Below are 14,847 nucleotides of genomic sequence, written 5' to 3'. Positions count from 1 at the left end.
CTTGCCAAAACTGAGAAGAAAATGCAGGAAAGCCAAAAAATGGCTATTAACACTGACTTTTTGTTAAATTAATTGTAACATCAATTTAAATATAAWGAATAAGTTCTGCTTGTCTCCAGGCTGCTATGAAGTCCGAGTGTGTTATTTATATAGGCCATCCTTCAGCAAAGCAAAATAATACAGTGCTGGGTTTTTAAGMTGTAGGTGCCTAAGGATTAATAAGTGTATACCACTTTTCAGAAGAATTCATGCAAATCTCTGCATATATTTCTCCCTTTTACTGTGTATAAAAATACTATCTAAACAATATAATTTAAGATTCCATAGCTAAATTGTTTATACAACAGCAGTTTAGTTACCATAGGAATAGCTAGAAAATAGCTTTAGCCAAACTCTCCAATAATAAAATAAATCTTTCTGTGGATAACATATATAGCCCATGACTATAATGTCATAAATTATAGTATATTCTAAATGTATATAAATCTGGAATGGTGTTATTGCCGCAGAAAAATGGTGCACATGTGCATGCACTAGAACTGGGTGAATTGTCCTTAATCATCTCTCGCTATCCATCTTAATTCGCTCTGACTGCAATCAAGCCCACAAGGTCTGATCCAATCTGAGGTGAAACAGTTTACAGCAGATGTTTCTATAATTCTTCTATTCCTAGCCGCAAATGCCAACATGCTCGCAATCTGAAGGGGAGGGGAAGGAGAATAAAATAAACAATAAAACCCAGTGCTATTAAAACTGTAGGATTTGAGCTGTGGCACTGAAATTATCTAAGGCCTAGCTGTCTTCGATAACCTTGTGGAAGGTTGTGGTACAAGATAGAGGTGAAACCTTCCTTCCCAATTAGGGTGATGAGATGAAGCTGCAGAGGARGTGCAAGCGTATCGTACGTGATGGATCTGTCCCCGTCTGATAGCATTCTTAACGCACGTTCAGACTGTGTTTATTAAAGGCATTAACAGCATTTTGGGGGGCTGTAGCAGGGAACTTTTGATCCCGGCTTTACCGTTTAAACAGTTTTGCTCTTACTGCAGCAGCTTTGTGATGGTTATTTTGCTAATGTTTGCAGAAAACATGTTGAAATAGGGAAGGGCGGGTGGAGAGTGCSAATCCAGGAAGCCCTCGCAAAGCCCGTGCCCTTTTATGTGATATACCTGCTAGTGGCTCGGCCCCACGTCCCGGAGCTGCTGACAGAAGCAGGTAACTCGAGCTCCTGGACAGGGCTGCCGGGTGTTTTTGCCTCCCCTAGTCTTGCTCAGACGGGGTCAGACGGCCCTGGCGGGTATCTGCTCTTCTGCTGGGAAGCGGGTGAGCTCCCGGGGAGCAGGAGCTGGYTGGGGCCGACAGCTCTTTGTCTCCCCAGATGGCAAATTTGCCACCCAAAATGTACTTGATCAGTGGAACAGTCGTGCTGGATATTTTTAAGAACTGTATTTCAGAAAAAAATGAAATCAGTGCTGTTTGAGACAAGAAAGTCGCTGTTTCTAGGGCATCCTAATTTTGCAGATGCACGGAAAGCAGGGTGCACAGGAGGAATGGAAGTCATTGCTACAGCAATACTTTTGGGTCTTTTTTTAATACAAACTATTGTTAACTCAAATGGATGGATTCTGATGACTTGATGTCTTTTTTTTTTTTTTTTTTNTTTTTTTTTTTTTTTTTTTTTCCCTATTGATGTTATGATGTTACTTGGCAGTAGTTCAGATCCTGTAACTTGCTTTTAAGGTGAGACATAAATGATTTTGTCTTCCCATTTTCCTCTTGAGTCTTTTCACTGATAATAACTATTTTCCTGTTTCTCTTAAATTTTTATTTAAATGTGTAATATATTCAAGTGTGTACTTCCACTGAAGCAATATAACCTCACCTTTTGTCTTGTCTCCTTTTATCAAAATGTGCACAGAACAATCAAAAAGTGGTAGGTGGCAAAACAATGGCTAGATGGGACTTTATTTTGACAATTATTTTCATTATTATTATTTTATTATTGTGAAATTATGTTCATTTTTTAAATTTGAGAGTTAAGATGCTTTATTTACTCACAACATACTACTTTCCCTTCGTGTACCTCATAAAAATCAGTATCGATCCTTTAATGGAGGTAACTAACAAAGTAACTTGATTCCCCCCACACACACACGTTTTAGTRTTTTTATGCATGTATTGAGGCGGTTCTGTCTGTGCTCAATGATGTTTTCTGCTGGCAACTAGGAGCTGACACACTGGTGTTTTTCTAAAGAGACTAATGTTTCTACAGCCACTGACGGAAAATTAGGTAGTTGTCTAATACGCCTGAGAAAGTAATTACCATTTGTACTGTCAGATAAAGGCAGGGATATTTAGAGGAAAGTGTCTTCCTGAGAGATCTTCAATGTATAAGTTCTTTTTTCAGATCACTTTTAACTTTTTTTTAGCAAGGTTACTCAAAAAATAAGACTGAAAAGTTTTTTGGAGGATTGAGAGAGTTTGAGGAATGGAAGGTGGAATTTGAGGTGTTTTATGGAGAGACTTGCTAAGAAAAATTCCTTCTGTAAAGGATGACTAGCTAAGCTTTATTATTAGTTACAGCTGTGGATGAAACTACATTAATTTTGAGAGTGTCTTTTATAAATGATGAAGAAAAAGGATTTAGAAATCTCTGGAAAATAGAAACTCATATGTAAGGTTCACATAGCAAGTCAATTATTTTAATATATTTTATAAAAGGAGAAAGTTATCCTTCCTTCTAGAAAACTAATATAGTCAATGGATTTCCTGTAATATATCTTTTAATGTCTTTGTTATGAATAACCATGGTAACAGTAAAACAGAACTCTTGATGCCAGAACAAAGAATAATGATTCAGTCAGCGTTCAGACACTTCCATATATTCATCAAGAATATTAAACAATAAGAATAGAAATTCTGAGAGCCTGGAAAGGTGAGCTGAGGAGTGCATGAAGCAGAAGAAAAAGTAAGCAGAGAGGATTAAGCAGAGATTTTCATCATGAATTGATCTGTTACAATGTTTTATTAAGTAAAATATAAAAAGGGAAATCTGAATAGTAATGGTGCAGCACTGGAAGTTGTATTCCTGACTAAAAAGGCTTCAGAAATCATGTTGGGGTAATAAGATTATGTTGTTCCAAATCCAGAATCCTCTTCTATTGCTATGAGATGAGCCTCTGCTCTCCTTTGAGTTTATGCATCGTTATCAAAATCATTACTGCATGACATTGCTAGGGCCTGCTGCATTGGTTCTCTCTAGACCGTGTGTGTTCTAAGTTACTGTCATTGCTTACTGATCTATAAATGCATGGCTASTAGGATCTAGAGGCTTTCTTCTTTTTCTTGCTTTGCCCAGTTGAGAGTCAGGTAAAACTGAGAGAGGAAGGGTGTTGTTAAGGAGATTCTGCTGTTCCATGAAGCTGACAGGCAATTTCAGTAGAGTCCTTCTCAGGTTTACCCTGCACAACATTTTTTTTTTGTCCTTTGTAATTGATATTTTAATAATAGATAAAAAAGCTTGCATGCATTTAACACTACCTTTTTAACTTGCTCTAAGGAAAAGCAATAGTACATGGTTAGAGGTCATCTGTGCTGTTAGCCTGCAATACAAAATTATGAAATCATTTCCTTTGAGAAGTAGATGCTCATCCAAGAAGGCTGTAATACTGATTAAATGATCAAATGTTTGGCAGTTCTGTAACCTTGCATGCGTGGAAAAATGATTCTTAAATTTCAYCGGCAAATACTAAATATTATAGGGACAAATCTGCAAATGGCTGTCATTCTCTCTGTTGTTAAAAGGCTGATGCTGAATTCTTTCACAACTGCTACCCCAATTATCTGGGAGCTTTAGAAGTCTTTCAGAAGTTTTGATTACAGCCAGTGGCATCCTAAACTAGGCCAGGAATAAAAGGGTATCACACAGGTCATGAATAATTGAGGAGGTTTCTGTATGTCAGTGAGGTGCCTTATGAAAGGCAAATGTTTGTTTACTGTGCTCATCTGCGCCTATTTATTCATATTTATAGGTAAATTCATATGGTAATGTGTTTTCAAACTCTGAGATACAAACTGTTGTAATCGGATAAAATTCTGCTGAAGTCCAGTGGAACTGTATGTATTTATACCATACTTAAAAGTGATTGTAGGTTAAAAAAAAAATGGATGCACAGATGTACCTCTTTGTATGTACATACCAAATCAGAAGTCCTCATCAAGCTGTTGCATTCTTCATAWCTCCTCTCTCTGGATCTGGAAAATATACAAATATAAACAATAAATTGAAGAAGTAACAGATTGAAGGGAAAACATACAGTTTCTTCATTTTGATCTTCTCCTTAAAAATCTAAGGACCGTTCATTCCTCCCTCTCCGTCTGCTGAAGTCTGAGTCACACAGTGCTCCCAGATCATCCCAAGAGAACCTCAAGGAATAGCCTAATGAGGAGCATCCTGAAGGAGCAGTAGTGTCCTGCCCCCATCGGTGGATGTGTTGAAGCCTTCATTAGTGAGGGGTCAGAGCCTCCCTGTCAACTTCTGGCAAACTGTCAAATCATCCCTGCGCTTCCAAAATTCACTCAGATTGACATCCAGTCAAAAAAGCCTGAAGTTGCAGTTCAGAAGACCCTGCTTGTTTATCACTGGATGATTTGCTTTGGACTATGCTAGGGGACGTTTTATCTAGGAAAAGTTCTCACTCTCGCAGGAAGCAGTCTGACTCCTTCACTTTGCCTGTCCCGCTTTCTGTTCATTAGGCACCCTCCCGATGCGCTAGATCTAACTGATACTTTGTGGTCTCRTGAAATAAAACTATTCCATAGATATTTCTTAAGAAAGAACAACAACAAACCCTTCTCAGCTTTTCAGTCAATTGACATAACTGCTCTTAATGCCACCAGCTGCCCAAGATTCAGGCCATGCATTAAAATCTGCTGTCGCTGATGATGAGGCCTGTAGATTGATCTACTCTCCTAATAAAACACGTATGAGGACCATAAACCATCATGGGCAGATAACAAAAATAAGGAAATCAATAAAAGACTTGAAATTAAGGCAGTAATTTTACCTTTTCTGAAGAAAAGACTTTCCTGAGAGAAAGAGAGAGGAACTGAAAGTGCCCATAGACTGAGACTCAGATCTCAGAAGAGCCAGGAATATTATTGGAAGAGGAAAATATTACAAACTTTAAGAAGCATAAAGAAATGCTTATTAAATAAATAAGTATGACTCCTTTGGACAATTGGTGCTATTGCATCCAGTAAGATAGAAACAGAGGGAATACCCACTGCCTGTGTGTTGCCTGCAGAAGTAGGGATTTTCATGCTATCACATTATGAAGAGATAATATGGGTTAATCAAGAGATAACTGTGCCAGCAGTGCTTTGGTAAAGTAAGTTGCAACTCTGCAAGACATTATTTGAAGAAAGCTCCATCTAATGAAAATGGTTTATGGTGTCCCACAGTGTAATGACATTTATTCAAGAAGTATGATACTGTTTTTGTCTTGTCCAAAAATGTGAAGAAGAGATAGGTGATACGGATGTCACTTTACARCCTTAATAGAGAAATAAGCAAACTTTATGCTTTGTAAGAAATATGCTTGCTGAATATGCCATTAAATAATATTTTTTCTTCTTAAATATCTTCATAATTAAAACATACTGATATTGTAGTTCAGTTAGTAGGGTTTTTAGAAGAAAACACTTGGTTTTATGGCTAACATTCATCTGAGATAGTAACAACAGGATCCTGTCAATATTATTGTATTAGAATGTACTTAATTAAACCTGATTGATTGTTTCAATGACATTTTCTGTTTATGCTCAGTTTAAGCAGCATCACACAAGGAAGGGGAAAAACTCTCTGCTTCACGGTCTCTGCCCATATTTTCTGTTGTGTTTGAACTAATCTAGTTTGAATAGTACTTGATTTTTTTGTTTGTTTGTTTTTTAACTCATCTTGAAATAATAATGTAAGGATGTATGGGGAAAGTTTAAATAGAGTTGTGCAGGCAGTGGAAGAGGAAAATTATGTAAACTAATGTTGTAGATTATCAGATCAGATTAATATCTAATCCTTCACTTCCAAACCATAGTCTAGAGGATTATCCTTCATCAGCTTCTCTGTGAACTGCAAATGGATTTGATAACTCAGTCCTGATTTTTAAACTTTTAGTTATAGCTGTACCACCCAAACTTTTGATAAGTAGTCTATTAAAGTATCCTTGTTGCTTGAAAATGCATTTTAAGCAAAATCTAGCATGATCTTTAYTAGAATGAGCTACTATTGTTTTGTTTGGGGATTTCTTGATCATCTTGGAGTTTGTTTGTTTGTTTGCCTGTTTGTTTGTTTTGCTGCATGTGCCAGACTTTAGTAATCTGCATAGATTTCCTTAGAAAAGTTTGTAATTTGAGTGAGAGAAGTAGCTATAGYTGTCTAGCAGTGGTCACACTGATGCTTATTTCTGCTTGGTGCTTTCTGTCCTGTGCATACAAGATTACACTAACTGTTGATGACTRTGCTGTGTTAAAAACTGCAATGAATTTAAATGTTTCTCAATGGTATTGACACTCTCATAGAAAAAGAATGTAATTGTGAAAGCTAGAAATGCATGAAGTGATTTCTAAATGCATTTTCTGTAATTACAGCCTTGCAATTCTTTTCACTTTCAAAATTCATGGATTTTCTTGTATCTCAGGAGTTGACAAATTTGGCACACATTAAAGAAATTGAAGTAAAATAGTCTTTACAAGTCTGCAAAAGAGTGAGATTAATTAGTATCTATAAATTGAGGAATTAGTGTATGGAAATAATCGATGTCCTCAGAATTTTTCAAGCTTTTAAAATAAAATAGTCTAAGTATTGCTATGTAAATTAGATAACTGAATGTTCATAACTTTCACCTCTAAAGAAAAGCTAATGGAATCTGTTGATTTTTGTTTGCAGATTTTCAGGCGATGTTGGTTGGTTTTCAAGAAGGCTTCTAGCAAAGGACCCAGGAGGCTAGAAAAATTTCCAGATGAGAAGGCAGCATATTTCAGGAACTTTCACAAGGTAAATCAAGCTCTTCTAGTGAAATGAGGCACTCTTTGTTTACCTACTCTTCCTTGGGAAGAGCACATTCTTGAGAAGTCAAGTTTGCAAATGATACTGCAGGAATCAGGTTGAAAAGCATAACCCTGACAGAAAAAGCACAGCAAAACTTCTGTAAATGTCAGTGGTGCAAGTTAGATCTCACATTGTTTGTTCAGATGAGCAAAAAAAAACACAGTTTGTGTGTGGGGAAAAAATTGATGTTTTTTCTTTAATATTGCCTATACAATACTACCATTTTGTGTAGTATTTTGGAAATGTGTAAATTTGATTACTTAATCAAATGTTTAACTGTAGTTATTAACTGAGTATGAATTAGTTCTGATGCTACTAAATGTTTTAATTGTAATGTCAGCACTAGTTGAATATGTAATGGTTTTCCCAGAACTCTTCCAGATTTACAAACTCTGTCAAAAAGAGTTCTTTTTAAGGGTAAAAATTAGCCTTTCTAGAACAGTATACACTGAATGAGATTTTCACTGTTCTCTTGTCATTATCACTTAAGTGATGGAAGGAAAAATCTCTTGTTTTCCATCTGGTAACTTGCTGCTATCAGGTTCCCAAGTCATGCAGCAGGCTTCAAGTTAGGTAGTAATAAGATACTGCAGTGTTTATGCTTCTATAGTTTTGACTTCTATCCGTTTGCTTTTTAGCTTGTTGACATATCAGAATTGGATGTTACCTTACAGCTGGCAAATTGAAAAACAGAGYTGACTTAACCAAGGTTAGGCCAAAGCAGTGAAAGAGTGCAGATGAGGGTCTAGGTCTGTTGAAGCCAGGACTAATGTTTTTTATAATAAAAACATGAATTAACCTTTGGGTTGCAATAAACTCTTGACATCTTTAAATGCAAAGTGTACATATGATAAACAACATACAATTATCTCTTGGATATCTTCTAACAATAACAAAAAACCCCTGGTAATTTGGTATCATCAAAAATCCAACTTTTGATCTGACATTGGCATTAGGGTTTAGACTAACATATACTGGACAACTGGCATTTTCACTGTGTGAAGTGTCAGCGACATTTCCTCTCATGTGTCCGCATCAAGCAAAAATGATCATTCTCTTCAACGGAAGTTGCAAAAAATAATTACTTTCAAGGTGGAACTTGATGATGAGGCTATAAAATGATGAATTGTGTCTGATAGCTTTAAGTAGGACTGAAATCCCAAGGAGATCCACTATCAAGTTCTTATGGATTAGTAACACAGCAGAAGGATGAAGTTGTAGGGTGTGTGTTGGGGGTGGAAGGGAAGGGGGATATTTGTAGAAAGTGTTGCTAATACAGCACTTTTATATAATGGGATTCAAAAACACTTTATGTTGCTTGACAACTCATCTTTGTAGAAAAATCAGGTGACAAGCAAAAATCATTTGAGAAGCTGCGAAAATAACATCGTTGTTGATGCAGCAGCTTCCAATGGTACTGTTGATGGAAGCTCACATTAGCATGGCCCTTTTCATGTGACCCAAGCGAATGAAAAGGATGTTACATTTCTKTTTCATCTCTTTTTTTCTTATTCCATTTCCAAACAGGGGAAGAAAAAATGAAATGGAAAGAATACACTTTCCTATTTAAAATAATATTGAATTTTTGGCTGTGCAGAAGAAAGAATGCATCCGTTCACTGTGATAATATTCCCTTTCTCAAATGAAGTCAGGCAATCATTTCTTATGGTGTAGTATCAAAAAATAGAAACTGCATCTCATCTGCAAGGTTGATYGGGACTGATCTTTTAAGGATATTTTATTACTTCATGGTGATTATTTGAGGCGTTTCACCACAATTGTTTCCACTCTGATGGATGAAGTAGTGGTAAAGTGGATGTCAATGAGTTCTTAACACCAAGTGTGACTATTTGTGGGAATAGTAGTGTCGTTATGGGAGCAAATACAGTTATTTGATTGCTGGTACTGGACCAAAATATCCTGGTTCTTTCTTTGTTAGAGCTGTTTATTTCTTTGTCATATTTTCAAATAGTTGTTTATTGYTACAAAATGCAAAAGCTTTGCATTGTTCTGAAGTTTTGTGTTTCMTTATTTACTCACAAAATATAATAGAAGGAGGACATCTGGTGTGCAAAGTTAAAGAAGGGTAACTGAACTCTAAGAAGCAACAGCAAAAAAAATGACTAAAATTAAGAAATAAAAGAGCTTGTGTTTAAAGAAGATTAAAATAGTTGTTGCAAACTCAACTTCTTAATAAAGGGCAACCTTTTTTGGAAAGGTGACAAGTTTTGAGTGAATGCTAATAAAATTCATATAAGTATTATGTATGTCAGATCCCACAGAAATYCCTGTTTCAACCAATCTCTTTATCTAACAAGTAGAAGAAAGAGGGTAGTGCAGAGCAGGCTTCAGAGCCTACTGAGACTCTTAGCAACTTGTGTCCTTCAGATCAGTCTGTGCTATCTTAGGAGAGGGTCTGTGCGTACAAGCACGTAGTCTTATTCAAACTGTTGTGTGCAGGTTTCCTAGCCTTCTCATGTAAGGGGTTACCAGAGGAAATTTTACCTCTCAAGTRGAAACAGAACAAAAATTAGTGTGTTTGTCTTACCTCTATTCACTTCAATATCCAGGAACACAACCAAATCTCCAGGGTAGTTTTTGCCACTGCTATATGTATGTATACACATATAAGTGTACACATATGTATGTATACCTATAAATGTATGCATACACACACACACACACACACACACACACACACGGTAAGAAACGCATCAAGAGCTTAAGCGTCTCTGCTTTTCCAGTGGATATTTTAGCTTGAAATGTAGCTCAAAKTAAGTTCCTGCTAGAAACACTGCACCTACATGGCTAAATGCCCAGTACACAGGTTTATCATATAAGTGTAGGAGACAGTGTGAATTATAGAAAGGCCTTTAGGCTGTTAAGTTTGTATGGAGGGACTATACGATAGATTYATTCTACCACAGCACAGTTGCTAATTTCTTAGTGGGGCAACTTTAAGATATAAGATGCTTGTTCACCTCAGAGTATTTCAGGATAAATGAATTCCTGATAATTTTGAAAACCACCACATTTGGGCAGACTTATCCCTATGGTAGTCTGTTCAGACTGTTCAGAATTGTAATTCCAATTCTAAAACAAAGAATATCAATATTTACATACGATAACATTATCATAATCCTAATAAGAACTTCTCTTTGATTGTTCAACTTACACCATTACTTTTGTGGGGGTTTTTTGCTTGTTTTTGTCTCAGCATCTTCTAGTCACTACCTTTTCTTTAGAAAAAAGAAAATTTGAAATTATTTATGCTAATTTAATCCAAGAGTCCTTCTGTATTGCAGAGTATTTCAGCCGTTTATGTTACTCATGTTTGCTACAAATCAGCAGTTAAGTTTCCTTGTAGACCTCTTTGATTTGGGATGATACTATTATTACTTGTTTATTGCTTCAGTGCTTCTCTGAAGTAAAGGCATTCTCAAAGGGCAATTGGCTAAACATCTATTAAATGGGAAGCATCTGTTAGGCTTGAGTTCTCGTATTTTTATAATAAGATATATCAAATCACTTGATTTACATCCAAATCTGAATGTTATTTGAATTCCCCTTACTCTATTTTTTTTTTATGGTATAATGCTTATACTTCTATCTTTTTCAAAATCTCAAATTCAAATCCATCTGTTCAGTTTTGCTCTACTGACCATTATGCTACTACTATTTTAGTTCACCTAACTTTCTTCAGTAACACTTTATTTTACCATCTGGTTAAATTCACTCTTTGCCTCCAAAATTCATATTAGAGGAAAGCTAAATATGTGAAGACAGTAGCATTAAGAGCAACCCCCGATTCAGACAGTTTTGTCCTTTTCATCTTCTCTCCTTATCTTTGCTATTTCAAAGTGTGCTCGTATTTTAAGTTATTATTTTAACTATAGCCTTATTTTTCCACTTTTTGATATGTCATTCTTTTCAAATATTTGTGACCTTTCATGACTTTGGTTTTGCTAGAAAATAAGATACTACCTGCAAGTGCTGTAAACAAAATRTATTGTTTCTGGTGCAGCTAACGCTTAGTTGATGAGATTGAAATTGAAATGATCCCTGTTTGAATGAATAATTGTTAGTAAAATAACTCAATACAGTTGGTTCTGTATACCAAACCAAATTTGTAGTAATTATTAAATCCCTATTAAAATATCCAAGTGTCTGAACAATGTAATTGCTCAAAACAAGCCTTCTCTGCACCAAAAACCAAATTGCAGAAATAATTGGAATTGTGCTGGTAATAAAGCTGTTAATAGAGTATGAGCACATTAAAGGGCAGCATGCAAACTAATAATACAAAATCTCTTTCAACTAAGATTGTATTGTATGTAAGGCAATAACATTCCCTTAACAGTGTGATGAGGAAAACTTAGCATGCTGACAGGACACTGAGCTCTTACAAACACGGGCCTAAAATACTTAACTCCTATGAATCTGCTCCTGTGTAGGACTCTTCTCATCTTTTCAAGTGTTGAAGGTGCAGGGCCATTAGTTATGAATTAAGAGTGTTAATTTGTAAGGATAAATAAAGAAGTGCTTCTGTGAACTGTAACTTGTCAATGGGTGGCTGTGATCCTGAAGAGAGAAAATGACTGCCAGACTGCTGTGTCTGATTTTTAGAAGCTGGAGGAGGAGTAAGGGGATATCCCATTTTAGTCTTAATTCATAAATTAATGCCAGTRCTATGATAATCACTTTTAGTTTGCAAATGCTATGCAGTTGTTTATTTTTTCTCCTCATATTCTCTTGTTTATTTGTTTGGTTTGGTTTTCTTTTGAGATGAAAGTTTGTGTTTTGAATTCTTCAGCAGTGAAATCAGTGGCTTATTCTCTTCTTTTGGGGGGGGAGAATAAAGGAGGGGGATCTGTTTCTTAAACATGAAAGCTTTACAAGTCCTGTTTAGACTCCAGACACACAGACAGCGGACAGGGCTGGGTCCCTAGGTATCAAGGAGGGAACTGGTGGGAAAATTGGGAGATAATCTCTTAAACAGTCTGTAGTGGTAGCACAAAGCAAYCCCCAGAGATGTACCTGGATATATGGTTGGTATAGGGACCAACCATTAACACTTAMTACAACAAAATTCATAGGAATGCTTGAGTGTGCTTAGAAAAGGGGCACTCTACTCTTGAAAATAAGCTATTTAAATAAGTGCTCTTATTCCCATTTTTAAGCATTAAAACAAGCTGGAAAACTGAACTTTTTACTGTGGAAAATATTCTTAGATAGGGGAGTGGGAGAGTAAGAGAAATACTTAAACATTTAGCAGAAGGTAAAGAATATCTATAATACAAAACTTCCAAACATCATTGAACCATAGGGCAATTCAGGTTGGAGGGGACCTCAGGAGGTCATCTAGTTCACTCTACTCAAAGTTGTGCTCAAAGCAGCTTCAGTTAGATCAGGTTTCTCTGGGCCATGTGTAGTCAAGTTTTGAATATTTTCAAGAATGGAGGCAAGCTCTCTATTCCTGTATTTGACCACCTTCACGGTCTTCTCCTCACCCTTACTGTCGTTACACTTTGGTGCATTTCAAGAACTTTAAGAAGTGCTCCATAGAAATGTTTGCAGCAGTTTTTAGTTCATAGACATGGACAGATTGAAGGAGACTACGATGAAGGATAAGTTACTCAAAATCATGTGTAATATTAAACTTTCCATTTCTTTGAATTTTCAGTAAATTCATTTTGTATGGAAAGGTATTTTGAGAGGGAAAAATATTTTTTTTGAGTACTCTAACCTAGAGTTTTGGTCAGGTAATATCTTTCCTGAACACTTACTAAGATTTGAAAAGAAAAAGTGTATATGTCTAGTTAAAGTACAGGAGTTCTGTTCACTGTATAAAAGGTACCCACAGAATTGATGGAAAATCAATGCAGTGACCAACTTGCAAACAGTGCCACTCAAAAACTGGAGGGGGGCTAGGAGAAGGCAAATGAAGTTTCTAGAGGGTTGGAGAACTTGGCATATGAAGAAAGGTTGAAGGAAGTGGGTTCATTCAGCCTGACGAAGASAGAAGGCCTGGGGGGCTCCAATCACACTCTCCCGTTTCATAAAATGTAGCTATAGAGAAACAGGTACTCTTCTCACAACGATGCATGTGGACAGGAAAAGAGGCAATGGGAACAAGTAACTTCAGGAAAAATTGTTGAGAGATAAGAAAAAAGAAACCATTGTGGGAACAATTAAACATTGGCTGACCAGAGAACCCCATATTTCTTCCTCGGAAGTATTCAAGACTCGTCTTGTCAAGGCCCTCCATAAACAGACCTAAGTCCCTTCTTTCAAGGTTGGACAAGATGAKCTCCAGGGTTCCCTTACAACTCAGACTTTTCTAAGAACTGTGAAGTATGTGGCGTTAAAGTGGCTGCAAGCTCCTGATATATCCGTGTGCTGCATGTGTTGTATCAAACTGTTCCTGTCGTCTCCTGAGTATATTTCCTTCATTTCTAGTAACGGAAGAAATACACTCAGTCTTCTAGAGTCTCCTAAAACAATCCCAGGAGAGCTTTTCATTTGAACCTCTCATGTTATGTTCTTTACAATAGAGACTTAGAACATGATGATCTATGTGTCAGTTATATATATTCTGCTTTTACCATGAAAATCTAGCCATGCTTTGGCAAAGTTTTAAGCTTTTAAAAACCTGTACTTTGTGTATATTTGTTAGAAACACTTTTGAGTTTGACAGCTAAAATGTCTCTTGTCATCTGTACAGCTCCTGTGTATGATGAAAATTCACATAATTTTCTCTCTTGAGTAATGAAATACGTTCCTTCCAGTTCCTCGGGGCTAAAGCCTGATATTCACTGTAATACTTGCTTGTCCTTTCTGAAAACTAGTGTGGGGTCATGTATCTGCAATGAAATCAGAGTGCCATTCTCTGTATATTCCTCTGACACCTAAAAATCATGGAAAGGAAAATTATTGAATTAAAATTTAGAGAAGAAAAAGAGCAAACATTGGTGGGTAGGGAAAAAACAAAGGGAAAAATGTGCTGGAACTCTGAGAGCACCTTATGAGTTGGATATCTGGGAAAAAATATCAAGAGCTGATCAGAGAGGGGAGGCTGACTGGTCAAGGAGAGGTTGAGGTGAGAACGGGTAAAGGGAAGAATGGGATGGGAAGAGCGTGTCTGGTATTAAGGCTGACCTCAAACCCAAGAGATTTRCACAGAAATAAGGATCTCGGTACTGAGATAAAAATCTAAAAAGGTGAGGAAGAYGGAAAAGGGGGTGAAGAGAATGGGGTACAGACACAGCTTGTCTCTTCAGCTCAGTAATTTCTGAGGCAAAGAGTATCAGCGCAGCAGGGCGGATGCAGCTGAAGAGAGAGCAGGAGGGACTGCTCGGGTTTTTTGCGTGGGAGCACATTGCTCCGTACCCCGCTTGAGGTGTGGGCGTCTCAGAAGCGGCCTGGGGCCGGAAAGCTCTGAAACAGGAGCACCCAGTAYGTGGGAGCGAGGATTTCGCAGCAGGCACCCAGATGATACCTCTGGRCAGAAAGGATAGACACCTTTGAAAAGAAAGGGTGGAAATAGGGGCTCTGAGGAAGGTGYCACCACTCTGCAGAGAAGGATCAAGAAGCACTGAGTGAGCCAGCACCACCACAGCCGGGTGCTGCTGGCCAGAGCGGCACTAACGCTGCCCCCCGCTAAAAATCCCCTCCGATGTTAGATGATATTAAACCAGACCTTTCCCCCATTGACCCTGTTTGTATCTTTTTGGTGTTGT

The 14,847-nt window shown here is 37.1% G+C and overlaps 1 protein-coding gene across 1 annotated transcript in view; it reads left to right on the top strand.

Annotated features, from left to right (window-relative positions):
* Positions 1 to 5,978: 5,978 nt before the first annotated feature.
* Positions 5,979 to 14,847, top strand: part of DOK6 (docking protein 6) — a 157,624-nt gene continuing 148,755 nt past the window's right edge. Inside the window, exons 1-2 of the mRNA XM_085307761.1 lie at positions 5,979 to 6,032; positions 6,947 to 7,054. Coding sequence (XP_085163887.1) covers positions 5,979 to 6,032; positions 6,947 to 7,054 — 162 coding nt within the window. The remainder of the gene's footprint in view (positions 6,033 to 6,946; positions 7,055 to 14,847) is intronic.

The sequence above is a fragment of the Rhea americana genome, unplaced genomic scaffold, assembly GCF_003343005.1.
Source record: "Rhea americana isolate MKP2758 unplaced genomic scaffold, rheAme1 scaffold_263, whole genome shotgun sequence".
Classification (NCBI taxonomy): domain Eukaryota; kingdom Metazoa; phylum Chordata; class Aves; order Rheiformes; family Rheidae; genus Rhea; species Rhea americana.
This window is presented reverse-complemented; position numbering and strand designations above follow the sequence as displayed.